At 43.1% G+C, this 27,322-nt stretch overlaps 1 protein-coding gene and 1 long non-coding RNA gene across 6 annotated transcripts in view; one reads left to right on the top strand and one right to left on the bottom strand.

Moving 5' to 3' along the window:
- The window catches only part of LOC115028190 (uncharacterized), a 70,860-nt gene extending 57,358 nt beyond the window's left edge, over positions 1–13,502 (top strand). For 2 of the 4 annotated variants that reach the window (XR_003834536.1, XR_003834533.1), the window contains exons 4-7: positions 9,238–9,513; positions 10,740–11,208; positions 11,837–11,953; positions 13,117–13,502. This is a non-coding gene — a long non-coding RNA (uncharacterized LOC115028190). Of the gene's footprint in view, positions 1–9,224; positions 9,514–10,739; positions 11,209–11,836; positions 11,954–13,116 lie in introns of all 4 variants that reach the window. The other 2 variants (XR_003834537.1, XR_003834535.1) reach the window with 2 other exon arrangements.
- plxna4 (plexin A4) overlaps positions 7,775–27,322 on the bottom strand; it is a 220,144-nt gene continuing 200,596 nt past the window's right edge. For both annotated transcript variants that reach the window (XM_029461735.1, XM_029461734.1), the window contains exons 27-32: positions 25,020–25,119; positions 22,808–22,998; positions 19,425–19,594; positions 14,774–14,986; positions 11,343–11,493; positions 7,775–11,189 (exon numbers count right to left, since the gene is read on the bottom strand). In XM_029461735.1, coding sequence (XP_029317595.1) covers positions 11,094–11,189; positions 11,343–11,493; positions 14,774–14,986; positions 19,425–19,594; positions 22,808–22,998; positions 25,020–25,119 — 921 coding nt within the window. In that variant the 3' untranslated portion in view covers positions 7,775–11,093. The remainder of the gene's footprint in view (positions 11,190–11,342; positions 11,494–14,773; positions 14,987–19,424; positions 19,595–22,807; positions 22,999–25,019; positions 25,120–27,322) is intronic.

Here is a 27,322-nt window from a genome sequence, read left to right as displayed (position 1 = left end):
GTGTGTGTTTCTGCTGTTTTGCATTTCAACTCTTTGGTCACATTTTCATTCTCCCATTTATTCCCAACATTCAGAGTGATTCGCTTGTCACTGAGGTGACATTTGCTGGTGAAGACAGCCAGACATAAATGTAGCCTCTTTTCTTCCCATCAGACACAAGTGCAGCAATCACCGCTGCAGCAAAGCTATTGACAAATGGCTGGTATTGTGACTTTAAATGCGCACATAAACAACCAATTCATTAATCATTTTCTGCTGATGGCTTTTGATCAGCAGAGCGAGATTGTGTTCAAGGACTTGTTGAAGGTCGCTGTGTGCAGATCTGTGATTGCTGTGCAAATCGATTATGGCAACACCTCCCTCCAAGGATGCTGTCAGAGAGCCAGGCAGCTCCAAGCAGGGCCATGTTTAAGAGAGGAGATTAGTTATTGAACATTACATGCATCATAGACGAGCATACAAACATAACATTTACATACATGTGATGTATGCAACACATGCTTACATGTCATGAGTCTATTGTCTCAAACTAACATGCATACAATCAAGTATGCATCAGTTTACATTAGGCTGGAGGAAAGTAGTCAAACAGCCGTTTTTACTACACTGCTAGTACTATAAGGGGCTGTTTTAAACTTTCTGACTGACTGCAACAGGTGGCATGATGAGAGGATTTGGTAAATATTCAATCTTAAATATAGTAGGTAGTGACACTCAAATGCCGCTTTGTAGCCTATTTTTAAAATCTCTCATCAATCTCTCATCAATTAGCTAATACAGCTTAGCTTTTTAGTAATGTGATGTATGTCCTGATCAGCAGCATGTTTGCTCAGTTGGCTAAAGCATGGTGAAATCTCTTTGTTCTGCTCTGTAACACATTTACTTCCTGTACTTTTCACCTGTTGATGGCTGTGAGTCTACACAGATGTGTTTTTGGCCAACAAAGATGGAACATTGACGTGTAGCAGCAATGTCCTGCCGGCAGCCTCAGGACCACTCTGGCTAGGTGAACTCTGATGGTGTCCTGTCACCTGCGGGACTCATTTGGAAAAGAGACTGATATGAAGAAAACATTGAAAGGGGGAGGGATGTAACGGGCGCAGGCAGAAAATAAGAGGCAGTTTTAAAGAGAGACTCATTTAACGGGGACAGCAAGAGTGACGGGTGCAGAGGGAGGATGAGAGAGAGAGAGCAGAGCCAGGTGAAGCTATGTTCAGTCTTCTGAGGAGGGAAGTGGCTGTTTTGTCAGCTCCTACAGGCTGAGGGTTATCTGTCTCCCCCAGCTGTGCCACCCAGCTGTCACAAACTGCTATGCTCCACTCTGTCCTGGCATCCTGACACTCGGCTCCCTCTGCCCACCATTCAGTCGTTACGGTTGACGATTATTAGCATGGAAATGAGCAGGTTCAGGTTATTTATGCAGTGTGAACCAACATGAGAGTCCCTCCATGCCCTTTCCCCTATCTCCAAGACAGTTGACTATCACTCTAACTAGCCAACCTACCGCGCCTCCTTCTGTCTTTTAATTAATCGAGTCAGTCTGTACACAATACCATTTTTCTTTCATGCCAGTCTTGGAATCTCGCTGCAGTCATTTCCCCGAGGAAGCCGTGTGCCTCCTCTAGACACCAGACCAATCTGCAGTCCCCGCTGCCCCTCTCGCCACCCCAACCCCCGCTGGGTAAGAGCCTCAATTACCCAGAGCCTATCACCGCAAACAGCCACTTTGCAGCCAACCACCTGTGACTCAGACTGTGGGAAGCTCTGGCTGCATGGGGCTGTGTGGGCGAGAACAGCCAAAGCCTTGTGCTGGCCAGCCAACCATTGATTAAGAGAATCAGTATTGATTAAGGGAGCAGGGGACATCTGGAATGGACCAATTTATGTCCCCACATCAATTATTCAAATGGCTGCCGCTGAATTGGATTAGAGGACGATCTTCCTGCCATCATTTCTACGCCTTTACAATCTGTGCCCTCTCAGCAAGCTGTCGTCAAAAGTCTCCTGACAAGTCAGCCCCTTGAAATGCAAACTTTTTGTTTGCCACATGGACATTTACTGCATCTACAGCTGGCGTAAGTAAGTCACTGTGCTCTGTCCAGATTGTCTCTGCTAAATAAAGTGCATTGGTACAATGCTAGGACATGCCCCCAACCACTGACTAATGCCTATAGCCGGTTGCAGGCCCACACTGTGTAGTCAGATTTGTTTCTCAGTTTGCCCTTCTGTCTGTGTTGACATCTTGAGGGCTTGAACGCAGCACCGAATGGCACGGCCTGCTAAAGTCTGGGCCAGAGGGTTATTCATATTCATAATGTTGGTGCTGGAGGAGCTGTGAAAACGTGCATGGCTTTGTTTACATGTGGTGTGTGTTTTTTTGGGTGGTGGGAATTTGTGTGTGCCTGGTGGGATTCTGCTTTGTGCATCTTGCAGCACTCAGGCACACAGAGATGGGCCAGCACTGAGCCCAGCTGATGGGCTCCTGTCCATTGTAGACAGGCTAACATGGGGGGGATGAGGAGTGTGACTGAGCCAGGGACAAAAGCCCACAGGTGGCAGACTATGATAGAGGGCTGCCCTTTGTCTGTCGCCCCACTGGAGCAGCTCACAGAAACACTGATTCCTTTGACAATGATTGATGAATGATTTTACGCTTCTTCAGATATTATCATGGACAGTGTTTGACTCTGTACTAAACAGCAAAGCGTTATTCAAATGCCATTTTATAATTGTATAGATATTATTTGTATCCGACAACGTACTGTATAGGAGCAACAATGCTTTACATAAATGACTCATTATGTTCCTTTTCTGTTTGATGGCACTAACACTTGTCTGTAGCTACTTCCTTTAAGAGCATGACTATATGTAATGAGTGGGTGATCGCAAAACTAAGAAGGTATTTTTGATTAGCGTTGGTAATATTACTGACATACCAGAATGTAACAAACGCCTGCACTCTTGTTACTGGATAACACCATGCATTATGCAAGTCTTATTATAATAGGTGATACTAATGACATTCAAATTGCTAATTGTTTCAGTTTGTTAAGGGCAAAAACACACCTACAATGTGTTAATGTGCAAACACGCACTGTATCATTACATACAGCTGTGGAACAACTTTACAAACAGAAAGTTTGATTTTGGTCCATGTTATTTGAACTGTAGTTCATAGCTAAAGAGTCATAGATTGGAATTGATTGGGAAAAGAGCAGTAATGTGTAAATATGTCACAGTGTTGAGCCATATCAACAGTCTGAAAACCATTTCCCCCTTTTCTGTAGCTTATACATGTTTCCATGTTTATGCAGCGGACAGATTTTCTGAATCATGCCGGTCTGTTGCACAGCTATAATCCATTATCAACAGGAAGAACGTGTTGGACATGTAAGCAGACAATAAAGTAATATTAAATTCAATGTACTTCTCAGCCAGATAATCAATTGACTGTGTTCTATATGTTCTCACAGCTCTGGTAATTCGTGTTTCGGTGAGAGCATATGGTGCTGGGGCCCGGGGAGCAAATGTGCAGTTTAGAAGGAATTGCATGGTTGTTATTGATTAGGAGCTGAAATGAGAGAGACGATTTGTGGAGCCCGTAAAGGAGAGTACTCATAGGATTGTGTGTGTGTGCGTGTGTTTAGCATAACACAATGTGTCTAGACGCTGTGCGGCTGAGTTATCAGGTGCTGGTGGTCAGGGGGGGTGGAGTTGGAGAGGAGGTTTCAAAGATGTAGTTTGGAAACCATCGCATATCAAAAAGACCATTTTGAGCATAAATATGACTCATAATTTTAAGCAGTGTCACCCAATATTAGCTCTCATAGAACTCCGATCCGAGGATGTGTCCCTGAAGAAGAATTATCACACACTTGTTTATACTCATTGATTTGACTCCAGCACCTTGTCTCAGCTGAAATGGTTACTTCAGTGTTCACAACATATTTACATCTTCATTCTCCATCTGTAGTTTTTTAGGGCGTTTCTGGCATTGACATTGATTCTGTCTGATTTCTTTCCCACTCTTTCCCTGCTGCCACCAGCAACACAAGTGTTTACCCAGACGGAGGAGAATGGTCTAATATCGGTAATTGCTCCCATCTGTTCGCGTACAGTCGTCAATATCTCTGAGTCCACTCCTGAAACTAGACCTGTCAACCCGTGTCCAAGCTGCACTGCTATCATCAATCCCTCCATCCTGCCAGTCACGCAGTCGACTCCACACAGCAGACCGTTCTCCACGTCAGGAGCCACATGACAACCCTCACTCCAAAACTCACAATCACTGGCAATAACCACATGTTTCACTAACACATTTTTGACAGTTTTCTGGCATCATCTGACATTTTCTAAATGATTTTTGGCTGCATTTTATTGCAAAAACCAAAACATTTGAACTCTACTGATTTTCATCATTAGGAAAAGCTTGAAAACGAGCGAGTGAACTTTAAGATGCTGCAACCTTCTGAAAAGTAAAAAAGCTAAAGAGAGAGAGAGAAGAAGAAAAGATTTAAGCTCTGTGCACCTCCTCCAGTTTGACACCTCTCACATAAAATCCCCTTCTTCTTCTCCTCTGTCGTCTTCATGCTCCAAAGCCAAAGTGTTACAGATATATCACACACATGAGACAGCCTGGCACCATTAGCAAAGCAAAACCATTACTAAGCTTGCAGTGTTTTTATACTCCACGATAACTGAGCTGTATGTGCAATCCTGTTTTTCTGTAACATTAGTTTCCTACCTGGACCTGTTACTCAAACATGTCTTTCTTTGTAGGAGAACTTTGCCACAGCAGCTGATGGAGACATTCATCTTTTGAATTGCTCTGTTGACAGTAAATCTAATAGTCTCTTGTCTTTAAGTATTTTAAGCTGAGGTGGCCGGGGGATGAATATGGGTTCAAGTCCCCAAAGCTGTAGGTTCTGCCTTATAGATTATCCGGTCCCGTAACCCCTCGTGCCCTCGCACACTGATTGTCTTGACAGCACCTCTCTTCTCCTCCCCGTCTGTCCATCACTCTACCTCCATGTGGACACGCTTTCTACTCTTTTTTTTTTTTTCTTCTTTTCTTTATTACTCCATCGCCTCATCACATCAGTATGAGTTGCCGTGACGGTGGGGTGGGGGTTTGGGGTGAAAGGGCTGCGGTGATCACAGGAGTGTGGAAAACCACCCCTGATGCGAAGCAATCATAGCCGGCTCTCTATCATCCTGCCCCCTTCACTACCCCCATCCAACCTCTCCTCCCTTCCATTATTCCCACCTCACTAGTCAGAAAATTAGGGTGACACTTGGCGGCCCTCCCTACCTCTCTCATATCACCTCCCCTCTTTCTATTTCTCACCCATTACCCCCAGTTCACCGGTTGGTATATAGAGGGTGACACTGGGCCAATTCAATCTCTTGTCCCCATCAGCCACTCAGCCTGCCGGAGTGCTGCAGCCTCCAGTCTATGTGCATACCCCTCACACGGTCCCTGCCCTGCTTTGCTATACAGAGCTTTCTATTTCCTCATCTGTCACTCCTGTTTTCCCATTTATTTGTCTTTTTATTTTTTATTTAACTTACCTCTGACTTTTAACTCCTGTGCATCTCAGGGAAAGTGTTTCAAGATGGCCTTGTTGTACCGGGGTAGTGACGGGCTTTATTGTGCCGCACTACCAGTTGAAAAAGTCAGGTGTGTTCTGTGAGATCATGAATCTGCCACTAAATCCAAAGTAAAGCAGTTATATGTTTACTGCCAAACTACAGCTAAGCTTTGTACACTGATATGTGCTTAGAGGTAGAGATGCCTCTCTTTGATTTCTTTAATGGCTTCAGGTCTGCTAGATTGCGGCCGGGTTCAATTGATCTTTACCAATGGTGCCGTTTTATTAATTGTTTTGACAGCAGATATTTTCTTTCCCTGCATTATAATGACCAGGATTGCATCATGTCAGGAAACGCCTCATTAAAGCAGAGAAGCGTTTAACTGCCTCTTATTACCCCATGGAGCTTATTTTACTGTAACTCAGATTAGAAAATGAAAGCAGCATTTACATCACTTTGAGTGGTAATAGGTTGATACAGAGCCAAACACAATGAGAGGTCCAGGCCCAGTGAGCCAGTCCTACTCATTAATTATTATCAATCCTGTTTGAGAAAGAGAAAGAGAAAGAGAACGACAGTTGTGCGGGGAAATCGTAGTTTAGGAGTATAATGTACAATAATGCTAGCTGAACACCTACTTGCATAAACACCTGGCTCCATAAATATCAATATCTACTGCTACTACCAGCTGGTTCTAACAGACCGACCCAGTCTTTAAGTGTTAGTCGATTGTTGCTGATTTGTGGCCTCGGCTTTGTTCCCGACTTTGTTCTGTTCCCGACTTGCAGCGATGTTTGTTTTTGTCCTGTCCAGTATGAGATGGGGGAAGCCGCTTTGTAAGCCACAATTGTCCTCTATGATGACTGGTTTTGATGTAATCGCTGTGGGACAGGCTCCTGTCCATTCTCTTAGAAAAGGTAGGATAACACTATAATTTATATTCTTTTGAGATTTACTCCTTGAGCTACTACTGTTCAGAATTCAACTATTCAGTGTGTGCACTCGGAGCATGACTCCCCCTGTGCACAGATTTATTCCAAACCATGGTGTCTTTATCTTCCCCAGTGGTAATGTGGAAAATCAGGCATTTGGCTTTAAATTAATTGGATAAAACCGTTATTTGAATAATGTGGATAATTAACCACGTTTTAAATGATTTGGGCCATTAGGCATATTTCTAAAAGTCTGAGTTTTCTTTTCATGGGAGAGCCTATGTCCTGTTATCACAGTACAGTATTGTTATTACGTTGCTTTTGTAACACACCCAGGTGTTTTCAGACTGTACCTGATCTCGTGTCTCCAACTCTCCTGTGTTGGTTTTGTTGCACCCGTTATGCCAGAACAGCTTCCATATTTATGATCCTTTCTTCGTGTTTCTGATCAGATTTGTGTGACTTCGCCTGTGAAGAGGTCTGGCAGGTCAACTGGATCTTTAAATATTCATCATCCAGTGTGCATCTAGCAGGAGGCTGTGTTTCCCAGTGGAGTAAGGGGGCATGTCAAAGTCTAAATCAGACTCATAGTACTCTTAGATTCAGGTCATAGTATTTCAGAGTACAATATATTTCTTCAAGTTAAACTTTGATTGTCACGGACCGTACCATTCAAGTGTAGCTGCTGTAATTGATAACAAGACTGCAGTCTGCAAATGAAAACAAAGACGATCACGAAATGCTTGGTTTCATAATAAAGTTTATTCTATATTACAAATAGTATTTTGTTCTTGACTGCAAAATAGGAATGCATTATATTTACATACACAGGTATACAATTAATTATAACAAAGTTAGAGAAGCTCGCCTTATATCCCCCAGGTTTCGTTTTTATCTCTCGATAAGATACTCTTTATCTTTCAAATATGGTCTAGTAAAAGTCTTTTCTAGCATGTTTCTGTAACACCTGCTATAACACTGAGCTAGGAGGACATTTTAAGTTCCTAAAAAACGTTTGAAGGTGGAAACTTTATCTGTGGCCTTGGCAACACAAGGTGGCTACTAGCAGACAACCTTTGTTGCAGGAGGGCAGGGACAGGGCAGGGACAGGGCAGGGACAGGGCAGGGACAGGACAGGGCAGGGACAGGGCAGGGACAAATGAAAGACAGGATGTTACACCGGGGGGGTAGATTCACAATGACAGTGTAGGACTCTCACCGCGTGTTATGTATTAACACACGAGGTGAGGGGGAACTTTGGGTTTACATTGGCTCGGTGAATGAAGGGGGTTTCAGTAGTACGTTTCTTACAATATTAATGTCAGCTTTTTTTTTTTATTCAAGTCCCTAAATCAATCCTGATTCCCCTCATTTTGAATATGAATCGGTTTAATATGTTTACTAAGTAACATGTCCAGCAAACACCTTGTGAATATACCCCTCCAAGTTGAAACAACAGACATTCATCGTACTGTGTAGCTGCAGTAATTAACGGACAATGCCTTGGATATCTCGCATACATTTGGACACCAGGGCTAAGAAAGACTTGCCGAACTCAAACTAAAGTCTACTATGAAGCCTGCTGCGCCTCTCCTGTTAGAAAGTGCTTTATCTGTACGATAAATTACATTTTCCAGAAAATAGAATGGGGTAGTAACATTTATATTTTGTGACATATGGTGGCAAACTGATGCGGTCTTTTGTTGCTTTTTATCAAATGAACCTTTGTCGCCCCACATCCGTTTGCTTTCATAAGTGGCCATCTTTAGCGATTTGAAAACAGCGTCATAACTCAAAAATGTAAGTGTTTTTTTTTTGTTTTTGTTTTTTTTCCTGTTCTGGGCTCAATTGATGGAGAAAAGAATGTAAACAACTAACATGATCAATGTAGACAACTTTTAAAAAGAAGATGTAATAGCAGCAAAGACGGAGCAAGACTCAACTTGCAAAATTAAAAGACACAGCTGTCACAAAACACTGATGGCCTGTAAAAGAGGACACGTAAACAGGTCAATAAATGTAAAACAGAGTTCATGTCGTCTATCACGTCTTTGTCCATAATCCTAAAATGAACGGTTGGCTTGTAAATGACTTTAAAGTCCCAAGTAGTGGTACTGTAGAAGTATATAAATATCTTTGAGCAAGGCAGTTCCATTTCATACCATCCAAATAGGTCAACATGCAAGGGTATATATTATCTGTTTTATTTAGCATCTAACACTTCACAGAAACTATGGGCATGAGGTTCTGCAGTAGGGGTTGAACTGGATAAAGGTTCCACCTTAAACGAAAGTTATAGTTTTTATTACATGAACAATCCACTTTTTCCATCTCGATTCTTCCAAGCAAAAGAAAGATAAAAGAACACATCCACATCATCATTGCAAGGCTTATTTTCTTATTTTTCACTTTTTTTTAAAATAAGTTTCTTAAATTGTTTACGTTTTACATGCGCTTAAAAAGCCAATAAAGGACCCAAGGTGGACCTAGGGCGGTCTTCACACATTCACATCACCACATGGGGCACGTTGTCAAGGCAAAAGAAAGGGCAGAGGTCAAAAGGTACGGAGGGCGCCTCCATCATCTCTCTTTCAATCACTCTCTCCAACAAGTCGTATCTACTTTTAATGTTAATTACTTTTCATTTTCTGTCCTGCCGTGATGCTCACTTCTTGTTCGGTTCCCGCTCTGCTTTATCAGATTTTTTTTTTAGGCTTGGAGAAGGCCGCCCCCTGCCGCCACTGAGGACAACTACACTAATACAGACAAGAGCGCCTCAACAGTTACACACTCAAGAGTTGGGGTTTTGCCGTATGCAACTAGCTACCATCTCCAACGCTTGTGCAAAACAGAAAAGAAGACTGGTAAGTCAGGAGCCGGACACAAGGGTGAACGGTGTGCCGAGAGCTGGAGAGACCCGGGACGATGGAAAGAGGACGGAGGGTCGGATCACCTCGCCCACAGAGTCCTCTCACCTCGACACACTGAGGTCAGAAAAATCACACAGGTTTCTTAAAGTTCCAGTCACAATATGCTTTTGTCCTAGAAGTGGTTGTCTTTTACAGAGTCCTTTTTTTTTCGTCCGTTTCCTCAGTGGCACTTTACAAATACATTTTTGACCGTTTTGAAAATTTCAAGCTCCTTTGGTTTTTGGCTGACCGACTAAGTCCATCTTGTTTGATTCCTCCACACAAAAGTCTTTAAATAAGAACATCCTGGGAAAGAAGTGCTACTCTCCCAACAGAGCCCCTTTAGGGAGCAGTCGCCGCCTCTGGCTACACTGTATTGAATCATTCTTCTTATTTTAAATGTTGAAGCAGTTTCTTACCCAGTACATTTCAGTCAGCTTTTCCCTTTACCTCCTCCAGGGTTGGCGTAGATATCTGGGCAGTCAGGATGTTGTGCAGTTGCTGTGTGTGTGTGTGTGTTTCTGTGCGTGTGTGTGTGTGTGCTTTGATAGACCGTCGCAGTGGCGACACAAGATTGGAAGTGGCAAGAGCCAGACAAAGACTGCTCCTGGTGTTTGGATTAGCAGTCAAAACACTGTCGTCCAGAGTTGGTTGTGTGCTTCTTACAGAGGATCCAACTTGGGTCGGGGCCTCCAGGGTTTTTTGTCTAATAGGTTAATTTTGCAGTAGCCACATAAGCCATATGAAAGCAGAAATCATGAGCGTTTTCTTTGAAGTAAATGTCTGCTGGGCAGGGAAACATGTGCGAATGTTGCAAAGGGGTATAGATCGGGGATGATCTGGTTTGTAAAGTTTTTGTGTCAGTCACATTTCAATAACGGAAAAGTTCAGAGAAGCACTAATCCTTCCCTTCCCCCATCAGTCTTTTTCTTAAATACAACTCCAGCTACATTATAAAGAACACAAGAACATTCTAGGTTTGCCTGGACTCGCCCCAAATTTCGCAGATATGTATGCTTTGCTTGTAGGTACAGTGTAAACTTGGCAAACCATCCTTGCATTCATTTTCTTCAGAGGTCTTCATTTGGCTTGCGGTCATCATTTGTGATGTTTCCTCTTGATTCCGTACATTTAATATAGAACTACAATAAACTGGACTGTAGGGATGGTTTCATTTTAACTATCCTATTTTTGAAAAAAGTTCTCAACAAAATGGACAACCAACATTGTGGTTTTTAAAGAATTACCTATCAGTGTAAATTCTTGAAGGCAACATAAAAATGTTTTTCCCCCTCTTTTCTTCCAGCAGGGGGACTGAAGTATGCCAATATGGCCAGCTTTCAAGCAATCACCCCTTGAAGCTCTCCCTGTGGTGAAGCTGAGGGATCCCCGCATTGCACTGTGGGAAACTCCAAACTCAGCCCCGAACCACCCTTCAGATATCTTCAGGTAAACTAGTCTATGCAGCAGAGTGGATGAGGAAAACAAAATATTTCTTGGGGAAGAGGAAGCAGAAAAAAAAGTCAAGGAAGAAGTCATCATCTTTGAAAGGCGGAGGGAGGAAGTCACATGATGAAAAAAGATGGGGACAGGTCTTCGCTCAGGCACGGCTCGGTTTCTGATGGGGTCTTTTCCCAGTGCGCCCTGGGAAGTGCGGTCCTCAGCTCTCCAGACTCATGAAGGCCACCACCTGCTCCAGCTTGAAGGCCAGCCTCTGTTTCCGGGCTGCATCGTCCTGCTCCAGTGAACACACAATCTGCCAGCCGGACAGAGAGGTAAACACAGACACACAAATCATTACTGAAAGCACTCAACATGACAAAAGTGCAACCTGCTCTTTCAAATCTGGTATATTATGACAACTTTCTTGTTTGAAATGGTAGCACATGTAAGTTTCAGTGTTACATACCTCCTCAGTGTATTTCTCCACATAGGAGTAAATCTCACTGAGAGAGCTCATGGAGTTGTACTCGTTCATGTGCATCCGTGACTGTTCTGCCAAGTAGGCATTCATGTCCTGGTCGCTGATCGCTTGCATCTTACCAATGTCTGAGTAGTATCTATTGAAAGAGACAGGGAGGAATAAAACAAAGCATGTGTTAAGACCAGCTTAGCTGCTGGGAACATTGTTGGAGAAACTGTTTAATGTAGATAGTGCTGCGTGTCCCTTGGAGCTTGTCACTCCTTGCAGTGGTTAACTGCAGTTCTTTAAAGATATGTAACTACATGTAGCATCGAGGCAACAAGTGTGTTGCATACTAACATGACTCCAACCTTGAACGCCACAACGGTACACACGCACTGCATTGAGGTAAAGGTAATCAGTCACTGTCAGCAGCAGCTGTGTTGCCCCTATAAACTATGTTAATTAAAGCCGGTTATTTACATATTAAATTCCTGTAGCTGCAGCCGCTCGAGGACAGGCCCGGGGTTTGGCTGGATAATTCTGGGCATGTGTGAAGGAGAGATGGATTTGCCAGGACGCAAGTCTACAGAGCAAACTGAGCAAAGGAGAAGCAGGTGGGTGATGCTCATAGCCTTTGCACAGAGGTCACACACACATCAACACCTGCTCAGTGCTGCAGGGCAGTTGTAGGGCGCTCCTAGCAGGGGATTGTTAGTGTAGAAACCAGGTGTGCTTGTTTTAGGAAATAAGTTTGATAATGCATGTGTACAGCACTGCATAATCAGAAAGATTTATACACACTTTATAATGTATTATAAGGTCAAGTATCATACGTCATTACTGCTGCTTATTCACTGACATCTTTGACTTAAATATATGTTTTCACTTTACTTGAAGCAAACAGTGACCACTTAGTGACTTAGCTTGTCATTTATTAAGTATACTTCAGGAACTTCTTTACTTAAAGCAAATCTAAAGCACCCAATGACCACTTAGAGCAACATCACATTATAATACACTATGATCCTTGCAACAACAAAACATGTCACTGAGTAATAATTATGAAGCGCTTTAAGCATTTTATAATGCGTCATCGAAAGTGAACTAAAACCCTTTGCTTTTGAAAAAGTGTTGAGCTTATTTCCAGTATTAGCCTCATTAAAGTGAAATAATAAACTTGCTATGTTTTCATGCATGTCCGCTACAAGCTGGCAGTCTGACGGGACAAATTCACTTTTAATCGATACAGCCGGCCATCGTGGTCAGGTGTAGACCGCTGCGCTCTCATCCATAAAACCCTAATATTTTTCAACTGACAATCTTAAATCTTTATTGCATAGTTGCAAAAAGGGCCGTCTTTAAGAAGAGAAAGAGCTATAAATCGTTAGCTTTGCAAATGCACTGATCCATATGCAAACACTCTTGTAAACAAGAAATGTTATGACAGCCGTGATGGATTTGCCATTGTCTGGAGACCGTCAATTCCCACATCAAATTCAAGGCAAGTGTCAATATCTCACTAGCCGGCTTCACTTCACAGCCCCAAATTAATAACATCTACATACTGTAGCAAGTAAAAAGCTCTGTGGGATACCATGGCTTTGCCCAACTGCACTCCAAACCCCAAATATATACAAGAACCCCACCGAAACTGCTGAATATGCATAACTGTGCAGTTATTTCCTTATATAATTTATCAGCATTTTAAGACTTTTTCTTCGTAGTTCGACTGCAGCATAGTAAAAGCTCAATGTCGACGTGTGTTCTGTCCCTACAGAGAAGCTCTGAAGAAGCAGCAGCAGAGATTTCCTGCCATTAGTCTGCTCTCCAGGTAACGACGTCCTATCCTGACAATTAGGCTGTGGCATAAAGGATAGAGAGGTCTCTTCTGTCTTTGCCCACTTCCCTTTGCTGTCTTCTTTCATAGCTGCAGCCTCCGCCTTTTAAATCCTTTCCCTGGCATGACCCCTACTTTGGCACGGTTGGACAGCAGAGTGAAGCGGCACTAGTACTCAGTCACTACTATATTACTGAGGCTTTTCCACTGTGGGGTGCTGACACTATTGCTCCACCAAACTTGCAATAAAGGCAAGTTAATGACACGAGTGCAGTGGGATGTTTCTTTTTACAGCTATCAACACAAGTATGTGTGTCTCAGATACTTTGTACTTAGGGTTAGTTAACAGGTGGTAAGGCCTTTATTAACATTATTGCATTAATAAGACTGTATAAGACTTTATAAGCACTTCAAAGAAACTTAACTATGCTTTTTGCAGCACAATAAATCTTCACAGACATTGAAGATAAAAGACAAAATGTTAGATATCATGTATTCAGGATGTCGTTGGTATGTAAATGGAACTGTAATAATACCATTTTCAAAGAGCTGCCTAAAGAGCATGTTTTTTTGCTTCATTGCTAAAACATTGTTCTTATACATTATGTGTCATCACATTCGATCAAACTTGAAAACATGTAGTGCGTAGTATTCTTAATTACTTAACAGGTGTTTGTAATGCTATATTATAAAGTTATAAGAAACCCTTATGGCTCTTATTAATGTTCTTAAGCAGTTAACAAGTTTCTTATAAGCATCTCATAAGCGGCCTTTTTACCTATTAACTAACATTTATTAGAAGGAAGTTAATATAAAGCAGTAGATTGAACCTGTACAGGCTTACTTTCTGCTTGTGCTGTATTCTCTCCACAATGATAATCTTTCTAGTAATAGTATCCACACATATCCATGTATGAATCAGCAGAGGACCCTCACGATTTCCTCACACTTATGTGTATTTATGGGAGACCACAGACACAAACAGGACTAATGAGTACGGTCCTGAGCCTGAAGCTCCTCATTTGGTTCCACCCATTCAAGCAGCGCACACATATTCTGGTCCTGAGGCTTTTGCCTTGTGACAAAGCTACCGACACACAAATAATCTGAACCGCTTCATACTACCCCATCTTTTATTCAGGACCTCTTCGCCTCTCCTGCTGACAAATAAATGTAATAAAACTTTCATTTGAACAAATGACCAGCTTCTACTACCTGCTATTCTCAAATATGTTACACACACACACACACACACACACACACACACACACACACACACACACACACACACACACACACACACACACACACACACACACACACACACACACACACACACACACACACACACACACACACACACACACACACACACACACCCCCCCCCCCCCCCCCCCCCCCATCCATTCCCACTGTGTTGTAATTTGGATTGTGTTTCATGACCCATAGATCATAGAGCTACAGTGTGTGTTGGAATGAAACATGGCTAATGCAGGTTTTCTGATGTTTTTGCTCACATAAGAGCCCACCCTACACACACGCACACTTCCTCTCTTCAATCATCCAGTGTTTGGTGTGCACATTCATAACAGCTCACCTCTCCACCCAGCTCTTGTAGCTGGGAATGTCCTTGGCATAAAGCAGCTTGTTGGAGGGTGAGTCCTTCCCAAGGCGGTGTTCTGAGGTGGAGCAGGAGTCCATGAAGGTCTGGGCCACCACAGACAGACAGGCATCCGTGATGCTGCTCTTATGTATGTCAAACACAAACTGGGGGTTCTTGATCACATTCACCCAGAAACGCAGAGGTAGGCTGCAGGGAGGTGGAGAAAGGAGAACAAAGTATTTTAGTGGCACACTGGTTCTGATTACACAAGTTTAATAATGGTATATATGTGTGCTGCAGACCTTCTCCATTCAGTGGAGTGTTCCTTAAATCTTACAATAAGAAATGCTGATGTTGTGGGTTGTTTTACCTAAACTGAACTTGTAACAAAATGTCATCTATTAAAAAAGCGCTAATGGGACAAAATACTTATGTCATTTCATGCATGTTATTATTCAAATGTCTTTTGCATTTATTGTTCAGTTACTATCTCAGTGACAGAACGCTCAAATAGCCATGCAAACAGGATCAAAGAGTGTAAAGTAAAACAACAGTCTGTGTCCGGGTGAACTGCTCTGAGATTAAGTCTCTAAATGCCATTTTTATATTGGCTACAGCCAGGCAGGCACATGAACATATTATTATGCGCCAGAAGGGGGACGAGGATTCATTCACTTTGCAGAGCTAGTACACAGGCCCTGCTGTGGCCGATGTGCTCTATTTGATGTGTGTGCTCAATTCAATAAAGCCTTTATCTTTAAAACCAGGTGGTGGCTGGCTCTCGTTCTTTCCAGCAGTGTCCAGGGGACCTCGCTGGGGGCCGCACAGTGACACAGTTCATATTGCCTTGTTTGTGCAAGTGGGCCCTATTTTGTGCCTGTCCAGAATAATATAAATATACAAGTCTGTTTATTTGCTGGGCTTGTTTCTGCCAACATGAATAGATATAGGGCCAGTTCTATCTGTGTGTTGCAGTGAAAGAGCTCCGGTGGTATTAAGAAACCGCTGAGTGTTACTTGGATCTCTATATAGTGTCTTTACTATTCTCTGGGCTATGCACTTTGAGCTGATGTGGCAAAAATCAAACAGGAAGGACACTGTAGTCTGACCTGCATAGCAGTTTCTCTGTATGGCACAATATCAAAGGCTGAAAAGCAATCATTTAAATAGCACCGGTGCTCCCCTACCATCCTACTAAGCATTTACCCTAACACAACCACCCACAAAGCCATTCAGATGTGTAATCTAACAAGAGGATTTGGACTCAGAAGAAGGAGAAACTCTGCAGTTATGACTTCAAAATTAATCAAAAGCAAAGAATCTCGTGGGATTAGGTGCAGGGATCAAAAGGGATATTAACGCCGCTGCTGTGCCGCCTTGATTGTTGACAATCTGCCCCAGCTGCCCTGTGCTTTGAGGTATGTGCTGTTTGAGTGGCGCAGTGGACACTAAGATGATGAGGTGCTCTACATGACGTGTGCATTCAAAATGATCGCCATAATAAAATCTACATATTGTGTGAAAAATAGGCAAAGCACAGAAAGTTTCTGCAGTTAACTCATGCTGAGCTGTTTTAAGAATCTGAATGATGGCCATGATCCGTCCTTTTGGTCGGGGATTAGGCTAAATATCAGCTGCCAAGATCAAGGGCATCTCTTATCCTAGAGGAATTACGCTGGCGGAGTCAGAAGAAGCCCTTTTATTAAAAGACTATTTTCCTGCCCATCAATTTAATACTACAACGTGCTGTAAATTCAAATGGATTTAAGAAAAGTGATTACTTATTACTCTAATAGGAATCATATATTGACTAGTGTTTGGTATAGGCAAATCTCTTTCATGGATCAGAGTACTTATGCGGTACTACGGAGCGTCAGCCCATTGAAAATGCTGCTAATCCTCATTTCCCCAAGAAGGAAAGGTTACCAACCGCTACCGACAACACTTTCTAATTGTCAAGCAGAAAAACAACCACACTACTGTAAGCTCTATTCACTGTTCACCAGGCCTAGTTCTAAATAGTTTGACAGGCACTGTGCTGCAAATGACAACAGAAGGAAACACACAAGTACATCCACACCAACAAAGTCTCCAAGTCTTTCAGTAGCATGTTTGCACTGATTGACACTTCTGGCACACCGAGCCAGTGAGCCTCTGAAGCTCGTTGTCCCAGTCCTGCAGACGGCCTGATGAAGTTGCTTCGGTCACAGATGTTGTGATCCGAGGCATTACAGCACAGTCAGGGAACTGACCAAGCCTGACCTTTCTTCATGCAGCGACCTAGGGGTCGACTTAACAGCTTTATAAAGGTGACCTGACTGGGCAATGTTCCAGTTGGATCTCCATAGGCAAAGAAGGCACAACCTTCATGTCGATGGCAAGTTGTGATCTTTACTGAACAAGCTTTATGTCTGTATAAAAGGCTTAAAGTGAAACTTTGTAAATAACACTGTACAACTTTACTGAGTCCAGATTGCTCAACCCTAAAACTCCTAGTGATTCCATCAACAATCTGAGTGGGCTGGGATTAAAGTATGGCAGCAGATAGGTGGTTATCTGCATGCAGAAAAGAGCAGTGTGTGCCAATTTTGCACAATAATTAAAATTCTGTCTATTGCATCGCGGCACGAAACACACACACACACACACACACACACACACCAAATACAGAAGAGTAAGGCTGAGAGGAGACGCTGACACACTGCCGCTAATCCAAAAGATACCATCTGGAGATGCTCTTAGAGCCAGTGACTCATGCATGCACAAACTTACTGTACACACACTACACATGACAGCTCTGTCACACAAACAACTAACATTTTAACTGAGTTTTAACTTGCACATTTAAAACGGCTTGATATGAATAAGGTAGCCTGAATGACATTCAAGAGACACAGGCAGGTGTAGCGTTAGTGCTATTGCTATTGCTAGACTGTTGTGAGGGATGACCTTGGATTGTAAAGGGTCACAGATAATTTCCTGCTCTGGAATAGATCCTGGAGACCATCTTTGGGTCTCTTTCAGGTCTTAGAGTGTGCAGAAGCTCGCCGATAGAAAATAGTTGTATCAGCTATTATAGAAATGTAAAACATTTCCACACTGTTATCAGATATTACACATATAAAAAACAGTTCCCAGTCTAATTTCAGTTTGGGCGATGCAAATCAAACCTTCTCTTCATAAAGCTTCTTATAATGTTGTTGGTTAGTAGGCCATTTACAGATTCATGATATCATGATGCAAGAAGCAGACTTGTAATAATACAGGTTGATAGATAATCTAGCATAAGGGATGTACAGTTGAGCTCTGAAGGTGGGGAAACCCTGAAGGGGGGGGGGGGGGGGTGGTAGAGGGGTGTAGAGGGGTGTAGGGGCTCTGGCTGCTGTGATGGGTTAAAGTTAATGGCGTGTATGATGACGATGGGCCTGGTAGGTTTAATGGGACAGGGGCCCAGCATGGGAGGGGCACTGGCTTTATTATTCTCTACCATCAGACAAAATGAATGCTTTTGTTAAAGGCAAGATTGCACTCTTTTGAGACGATTAAAGGTTACGGGTAAGCACACAGGCATATGCACGTCCCACACAGAGAAGATATCTGTGATGGCATCAGCACAAACTGTTGTGTGCAATCTAAGTAGCTTTTTGTGATGGTGTGTTATGATAAATTGCTATTCGTTCTGAGCCCTCTAGTGAGAGCCCATTCCATTAAAAGTCTAATGTAAAAGCGACCCGTTGAGCTCTCAGAAAACACTTAACACACACTGCAAATGGCCCAATAATGCAGACGCAGGAAAGGGACCAAAATTAGGACCATTGCGTAAAGTAAATAATATTTCTCCCCCTTCTTTAGCTTCTCCCTATCCATTCCTCCCTGCTTCTCTCTATTTGTCCCTTGATGCACATCAATTTATCCACCATCTCCATGGTTCCCCTGAGCCTTGCATCACTCAGCCCAAGGGCTGAGTGATGCATGCTGGGATCTTGGCAGAGGCCAGGAGGCTAATGAGATATTAGTGTGCGTTTAACGCCCACTGAGTTCACTTCCTTTTCTTCACCTTTTCAATTCTCTCCTTACTGCATTCTGGTGCACTGCTGGTTATTGAACCCCTACCAACCTCTTAAGGTGGGCTCACAGAGGTCAGTATGGTCTAAATTAATTAGCAGATATTAATTTAGAGCTGTGCTTCCTTCACCTGGGAGCGTACATTTGTCGCTATAGAGATTTCCACAGTGACGGGTGCTTTTTGGCCCAGTTATCCCTGATAATAGATAGAGTCTTGGCAGCCAATTGGATTAGCCCCTTGTGGTTGGCTTTAATGAAGATTACTCACCCCTGTGGTTAATGGATATTAGGAAAGGGAAGAGGCGTGGGGTGAAGCTTGGCACTGACGCAGGGCAATACCAGGGCAATGCCATGTGAAGTGTGCCAACATGTACTGATTGTGTCTACAGTGAAAAGGCCATGCATGGAGCCAAAGGCACCACACTGGTGTACAAATAATGAAATCAATTTTGCGTCCGTCTAACATCCAAGTACCTGCCTCAGCAGTTCCTGAAGCGTTCCTGACCAGAGGCCATTATGTCCTTGAGTGTATGCATGTTTCTGTGTTTGCAGGTGCGGATGCTAAACCTGCTCAACTCACCAGTTGCTCTTCCATGTGTGTCGGACATGCGGGTCATGGATGTTGTGTTTGTCGGCCTGCTCGTCCAGGAAGTCAAACATGTACTTGATGGCCAGCGGCAGGGCACTGCCTCGGTGGGCCGTGCTAAAGATGGTTTCAAACAGGTCATCCACAAACTTCTGTAACGTACCCTAAAGAGGAGAGATGGAAAACAGGTTAAACAAAGCCTGTTGTTTTTTCATTCAATTACATTATGGGGGAAATTCACTGGTTAATACAGCCTATACCCCGTGCATTAAAGTTTTCACATGTGTTGTTCTAAACTTCTAGAAAGGCATTTTAGTATCCACATCTACACAGGAAGTAACAAGGACAAGCAAGTGACTTATACAGTACCATAAAAAGCTCCAGTTTTGTATATTGTCTCTGATACATTTTGCAACATACCAATGCCTAAAGTTGACAGACAAATTGGTTTGACTTGTGTATATTTTTCCCTGTGCGAGTTGTGCAGTGCATGTCACTTTGTCCCCAAGCGCCGATGTTTATGTGTCTGAGTCCTATCTCACAGACCTGCCCCCTAAATCTGCTTGCAGCTTTGATGAGGGAAATTGTTATTTCGCAGCTGACTTTTAATAATATCTGGGAACAGGAGGCGCATCTCCTAAGCCTCTTTATGTTGCTGGATTAGCTCCCACACTGCACCATTGACCCTAATTTGATTTAATGTTGGCGACTTTAAAGAGGAGGAGGAGAAGAGAGGAGAGACAGAGTGAGAGAATCTAATCCTCTTGTAAAGAATGAGCTGATGGGATGCACAGGAAAAGGCGAGAGTGAGGGATGGAAACGAAACGATAGAGGTTTCCTATCAGGAAAAGAGGCCATTGAGTGTGGCAGACGAGGTGTGTACAGGCACTGGCAAATAAAAATCCAATTTGGGTTGGAGCGGGTGACCGAATCACGGAGTCAAGAGAGGTAGAAGAGAAGAGGGAAGACAGAATCCTGTTAGTCCGACAATCACGGCTATAATTCTAATGTGGCCCACATTTCCGACAGCTTATCGTTTTTCTATGAAGATGGAATTACATATCTCTATATCAAGCCCATGTGTCTTCCAAGTGACAGTCTGCATTAGCCGGCGAGGGAAGACCTAACATTTTGTGTGTGTGGATACCAAAACCTGTGTGTGTGCCTACAAGTGCTGAGGCTGTGACATTTTACGTCATCCTCCATCTCAAGAGGGACTTATGCATCAACACTGTCATCACAGGGTTCTCTTGTTCCCTGGTGGAGCTCAAACTGCCAACACATCCCCCCCCCCCCCACAAACATCTACCCTGTCATTAGACCGCACTCTAAACACAATGTGTCATCTGGATGTTTGGATGCCATCTGCCTCCACATTGAAATAAGAGGAAAGCAAACAATCAGAAGGCTGGGATATGGCTGAAACAGAAATAGAGAGATGAAGAAAGGGTTCACAAGAGGGAGAAATGGACACACACACACACTGGAGTGCACAAGTGAGGAAAGAAAACGCAATCCTTCCCAGTGCCCCGTGAACACGCCCCCGTACCCACACTCAGTCAGACTGACACTGATGGAGCTAATATGGGAGACGTCAGTCGCGTTGCCAGGGAGAGGTATTTATTGGCAAGGTGAAAGCCAAACGCAGTCAATTACACTGCCTGTCTGCCCAATCATTCCTCACCAAGAGAGATGACCGGCCAAGATTAACTGGTTATTTCACAAAGACAATCCATCTGGAAAGATGATGTGCTGTCTGCAGTCAAAAGCCTCCTTCCTGCACTCTGGAATGGGATAATGGCGGGGAAATAGAGCGGCTCACAGAGGCCGAGAGGTGACGTGGACACGTGTGGAAGGGATATACAGTATGTGTCAGGGTGACTGCTGCTCCCGCCTCCTGTTACACACTTTGTTTGTTTATTTCATATGTTACCGGTCATTTCCTGTTGCACAGGCACTGGCGTACCTCTCTCGCCCTGTTGTTGTCTCCGTCTCAGTCATATGCTTTAATTAATCACCGGATGTTGCTCATCTGCCCACACATCTGCATAGTCATTAGTTCTCCAAAGTATAAACAGAGGGAAGTGTTCAGTAGTGTCACATGTCTGATTTGCCTGAGGTGTTTCACTACATTTCTTCCCCTCATAAGCGTCATTTAACTGCACTGTGAGGTCTAATGACTGTAACTTAATGAAGAAGAAATAACACATTCCTTCTCTTAGAATTAAAATGTATAAATAGATATTGGCACAACTGTGTCTGCTGACTTTTTGACTCCTCTACAGTTGTGTTAGGGTAACAATATGATTTAGCATTAAGCGTTATGCTGTTACAGTTACAGTGATGGAGAGAATAGGGAAGTGAAACAAACAAAACAATGTAGACGTGTTTGCATAATATCTGGAGGTGCTCATTTAAAGATAACTTCGACCTGCACAAACACGCCTCACTGATAAGTGTTGCTTGTGACCTGAGTTTCAGGTGGTCTGCTTATCAGTGCAAGACATTCAAGAATGGATGTTTTTATTCACTTTTGTTTTCTTCCCGTGTGTGTGTGTGTGTGTGTCTGTGTGTGTGTGAGGCACTCTATTTCAGACTCCTGCCACTGTGTATTTACTTTAAACACACAGTGCTCACTTCTATGTGAACTGCTACACAAAGGGGATCAAAAACAAACTGAAATGTTCCTGAATCCAAACATTACAGTCTGATCGTAGCCTCTCTTTGTGTTTACGCCTCTGTCTTTGTCTGATAGAAAGGACGTCTTGATGGGAAAAGGGAAAGAGAAAGAAGGTGATTTAAGAGTTGATTGGATATTTGCATCCAGCTGTTGAATCAAAGTCACATTTCCTTCCAAACCAAATTAACTTTTTTTTTTCTTTTTTTTTAAGAAGGCACATTCAAAAAAACTCATTTTATAGCCTTTTCTATTTTTGCCTTTATAAATTTTTTTTATTACAGATATTCCTTCGCTAGCTTCATGGATCTTTACCCTTTTTGATATGCTGCTGTGTCAACGCAACACCAATGAAAAGAGAAAACAAACAGAAACTATTTTCTCTTTCTCTATTGAGGGCATAGATGAATACATTTGAATAATATTTCCTACTGAGATGACTCATCCAAAGTAAATATGAATATATAAATAAAGCGAGTCATGGTAACACAGGGTGAACGTTACAATGACCTTTTAGCCTTTCACCTGCTGAACTGCCTCAAGAAAAGTAATAGTTTCAACAAACAGTTGTTGAAATCTTGGGACAGAGAATGTAACTCGTGCACCCTGCAGAATGCAACGGATCCTAATACAGAGTGACTGTAGCAGGAGAAATCATTTCCAACATGACCAGGGATGTTCTAAAACCCCGATGGCTCACCTTGGTAGCCAGAAGTCGTGTCAGGTAGATCTCGGAGACCATCTTGCTGCCGCGGTCGCCCTCCTTCTGGTCTCCGTGCTCATGGTTCTTCACCAGGTGCCAAACCTTGACGCCGCTCTCCAAGTCAGGAGTGATCATAGGAGTACGGGAGCGCAGGCTGTCGGGGCTTCCTGTGTACTTGATCATGTTCTCTGTGAAGAACAACACGCATTAGTTCATTTAGTACATATGTAGCGTCCGTTAAGCTTCCACTGGGTTGTAACTTCTTACTAAGATATATGTTGTGAATGTATCTCATTAGCATTTTATATACACCTATAAAGATCTGTAGACTGTATGCTGAAACTAAAAAGCTGGATTTAGTTGGGTTGTCCCTGTCTTCAGTAGAAAGAGAAGTATCATTAGACACCAAGAAGAAACAAGACACATTCAAACCAAGAAGAAAGCGAACAGAAAACAACAATCAGACTTCAACAAAACACAAACACATTTTCTTTAAACGACTAGAAGTACAAATCTGTCCCTTCACCAAAGAGACGAGGAAAGCAACAGTTTTTGTTTTTTTTGCGTGTGGCTTTCAATTTGCAGGTCTTGTGAGATTGGATATGAAACTTTTAGAAAGTGTGCATGGTTAATTTTTCATGGCTTCTTCTCCTAGGCCTGGCATCGGAGGCTGACACAAAATCGAACAGGTGTCAGAAGAGATGAAATATGTATGGCCCACCCAATGGCCGGAGTGGCGATGACATTTCCCAACACATGGCTCAATGAATGTTTACACAGTGTGAAAAGCATTGATCAGTGGGTGCGGTTTAGAGAGGGGAGTGTTTTTCACCGTCGCAGAAATCAATTTGTCCAGAGAGAAAAGCGGGAGGAGTGTACGGGGGAGCGAGTGCAGGGAATAAGAGACAGATGGAGACGTGCGTGTGTGTCGACTGCTCAAATTTACCTGCAGTACAATTAACTGAGAGTGCTCTCCTATAGTGAGCAATATTTAACTGTAGCTTGTGTTAGAAGGCTTCTGTCAAGTATTCTCTGCAGGACTCTGGACACGAGTGATATCAATGGTGCCGTTTTTGTGGTTGTGCGAGTACAAGGGGATGTGAGCCGGGTCTTTATAGAACGGGAGAGTGGGTAATACTTTCATTTTGGGTTAATGATTTATTCAAGAAGTTAGAAAGCTGAGGGCGATGCAGAGTCGGGGATACACAGGAGAGAGATTTCTGGTAGGATTCTATTCTGATCCTCACAAAGGAGGTGTTATTTCTTCTCTTTGTGTTTTTTTTTTGATGGAAACATGACATCAAAGACACAGAAGTTTCTCCTTTCGCTGTCTGACTCAACACGTCACAGTGTTTGTCTTAATCTCTGTACTTTTCTCCACAACTTTCTCTCCTGCGCCACTCTAACTCCCCCTTCTCAGCAGCTATATTAAATTCAGCCTTGTCTCTTTCTTCACTATCTGGCCATTGTACTCACAGAGAGTTCAAAGTCACTCAAGTACCACATTAGTTGTAAAGTGGATCACACTTTACGTTTGAAGTCAATCCCTTTATAAAAAACTAAAAAAAATAGTGTGGGGAGATATTCCTGGCCTCCTCCCTCCTTTTCTGTTGCGCCTCTCACCTTGTCCTATCTGGACTAATTTGGAGCCGGGGGTAGCGAGGTGAGGCCGTATGGAGATGAGGCGATGCTAATAATGAGGAACCGCATTTGATGTGTCTGAAGTGTTTGTGGCCAGTGAGGCTGGCCCTTTGATCAGCAACTAACTTGATGGTTTCTCAGGTTCAAGGAGACGTGGAGCAGACGGACAGGCGGGAAGCACACAGGCACACACGGGAGGATGAGAGGACGCACTTTGGAGTCTCAAGAGGCCGGGACAATAGATGAAATGTCTATTTCTTCTCTTGTTATGTTTTTTAAATCCTTTCAACTACTCTAAAAGTGTGTCTTGTCTGTCAGTGTTGTCGTGCAGAGTCCTGTGGATGCAGCCACTGCTGTTGGATCAGATAGTTTTAAACTACCCCACGCCCGTGTAATCTTGCATTTTACAGACACATATTGGATATTTTATTCAACATCTGTGATTTGATTGATTTAAATCACTCAGATTATTTGTAAGACTTGTGTTTCATACATGTAGTGTGCCTGGTGTGTTCTCTGACACAGATACTGCTGAAACTTGATGATGTACAGAAGCAGCTCGGCTTACCATATTTACTTGCAGAGGTTCGAGACACAGTGGAGTTGTTTACTGAATTGTAGGCTGTAACTTGCTTGGGAACCAAGGCCATTACTGCGTTATCAGGTACCTGAAAAACAGACACACACGTATTATGCAAATGACTGTTCAAAAACAAAAGCCATTTGCAGAGTTTTTGTCATTTGTGCCGATTTCTAACACAACCAATCAGAAAACCCATAGATCACTGTGTTGGTGTCATTTTCTATATTTCCCTCCATCTATTCTGGTTTCATGTGGATAACCAGAGAATATCTTATTACCCTTATGTGCTTCTGTTCAGCCCACACATACATATGATGACTGACAGGGAGAGTTTAGCAGAGCATCGTACAGGCCTGTGTGAGAGGGGACATCCCATGGTCTCTATTCAATAATACCTTTCCTCTAGGGTTAGGGTAGTGTGTGTGTGTGTGTGTGTGTGTGTGTGTGTGTGTGTGTGTGTGTGTGTGTGTGTGTGTGTGTAGGTGTGTAAGAAGTGTGTGCGTCTGTGATGGTCTATGTGTAAATGAATGAATGAGTCAATCGTGCACACCTCCTTCCCCAGTCAGCCAAACAGGTTTCAATTAACACATCTGGGTATACTCTGTCCCAGCCGTACACACACACACACACACACACACACACACACACACACACACACACACACACACACACACACACACACACACACACACACACACACACACACACACACACACACACACACACACACCTATTCTGCATAATCTGGCTACCCGTGCTGCAGGGGATGACGGGGTTAATTGAAGCGATCTCTATCAGGGTGTAGGTGGATGGGACAGGGAATAAAGACCAGGGGCCTTTTGTGCGCATACATGTGTGTGTGTGCGAGTCGACGCCTTATTAAGATTATATCATTATGTCACCCAGTCACTCAATCTGCCCCTTATGCATAATATGTTTATATTATTGTAAGTAGGAGACCCTCAGGGCAGATCTGGTTATTCCTTTGTTGGGAGCCCCCAACTCTCCTACACCCTTAAGCATGCTCCCCCTGATCACTGCTCTTATATGTTGAATGGATGTAAAACGGGCAAAGCACAATAGAACATAGTGAAAAGGAGTGGCATTTGAGGAAATAACATTTGGAGGAGAGGATAAAGAGAGGACGACGAGAAAAATGTCTCATTATGGGACGGAAAGATCTGATATGGCAAATGCCAAATGTTTGCTTTTAGCTACTATGTGATGTTTTCCTGGACAAGAAATCAAAGTTTGTGATGCAAACTGTCACATTGTAACTGAAGGCAGGGTAAATTATGGCTAGTGGCAGATCAAACCAGATTAATTTGATAAAGCAGAGCACATGATTCTATTGAGTGTGTCTGGTTGGTCGTATCAGCTTGTAATAGGACAAACAATATGTAGATAACATGTCCAGAGGGCACCATGAGACAACATATAGCAGCACACAAGTGGCATCAGTCATTAAAGTGCATCAATGGATACGATGAGGAAAGAGACAACATCTTCAACCAAATGATTTATAAATGTAACATCTCAAGAAAATAAAGTTGTATAAACAAGAGTGGAATTGCAGATGCCCTTTACTAAAGTCTCAATGCGTTAGTAATGTCCCCTCCCTTCCTTGCTCTTTGTGTAGCCTCCTGACGACATTTGAGTGGATGGGAGTGCTTCCTTTTCTTTTTTAATTTATTTTGCTCTGTCAAGGATAAGGTGCCCTCTTTCCCTCGCCTGAAAAAATGAATTAACTTCTGTCTTCATTATCTTATCTCAGATTCGAATCAGCTCCCTAATCCATTCCACCCGCGCCTCGTACTCCAAGCCTGTTGACACTTGCTGATGCTGACATTTAATTTAGGCACCACGCAAACTGATCTTGGAGGGTTTAGTAGCTGCTGGAATTATTAACACCATGTTGACAAAGCTGGCCTGTTTTACCATCCGGTCTCATGCTGTTTAGCTGGATGGACCGTCGCTACTCATGGGGCACAACACGCCTGCGTTTGTCCATTTGTCTGAGTGTGTGTATTTTGTGCACAGATTTGATCTGGAGCCCTTTCCCCCCCCCAGCTCCACACACAAGGGATTACTTCCAACGGTCACTGTTGTTGGTCACTTCCCTGCCGCGCCCTGCCTTATTCCCCTTCGCCTGACAGATAAGTGGTGGTGTTGGTGTTGGTGTTGGTGTGTGTGTGTGTGTGTGTGTGTGTGTGTGTGTGTGTGTGAGAGAGAGAGAGGGGTGTCCCTGTCAGCTGAGGACTTGCACAACAAAATGGCTGGAAAAGTAC

The sequence above is a fragment of the Cottoperca gobio genome, chromosome 23, assembly GCF_900634415.1.
Source record: "Cottoperca gobio chromosome 23, fCotGob3.1, whole genome shotgun sequence".
Classification (NCBI taxonomy): domain Eukaryota; kingdom Metazoa; phylum Chordata; class Actinopteri; order Perciformes; family Bovichtidae; genus Cottoperca; species Cottoperca gobio.
The sequence above is the reverse complement of the archived record's forward strand: the minus strand, read 5'-3'. Positions and strand labels throughout refer to the sequence as shown.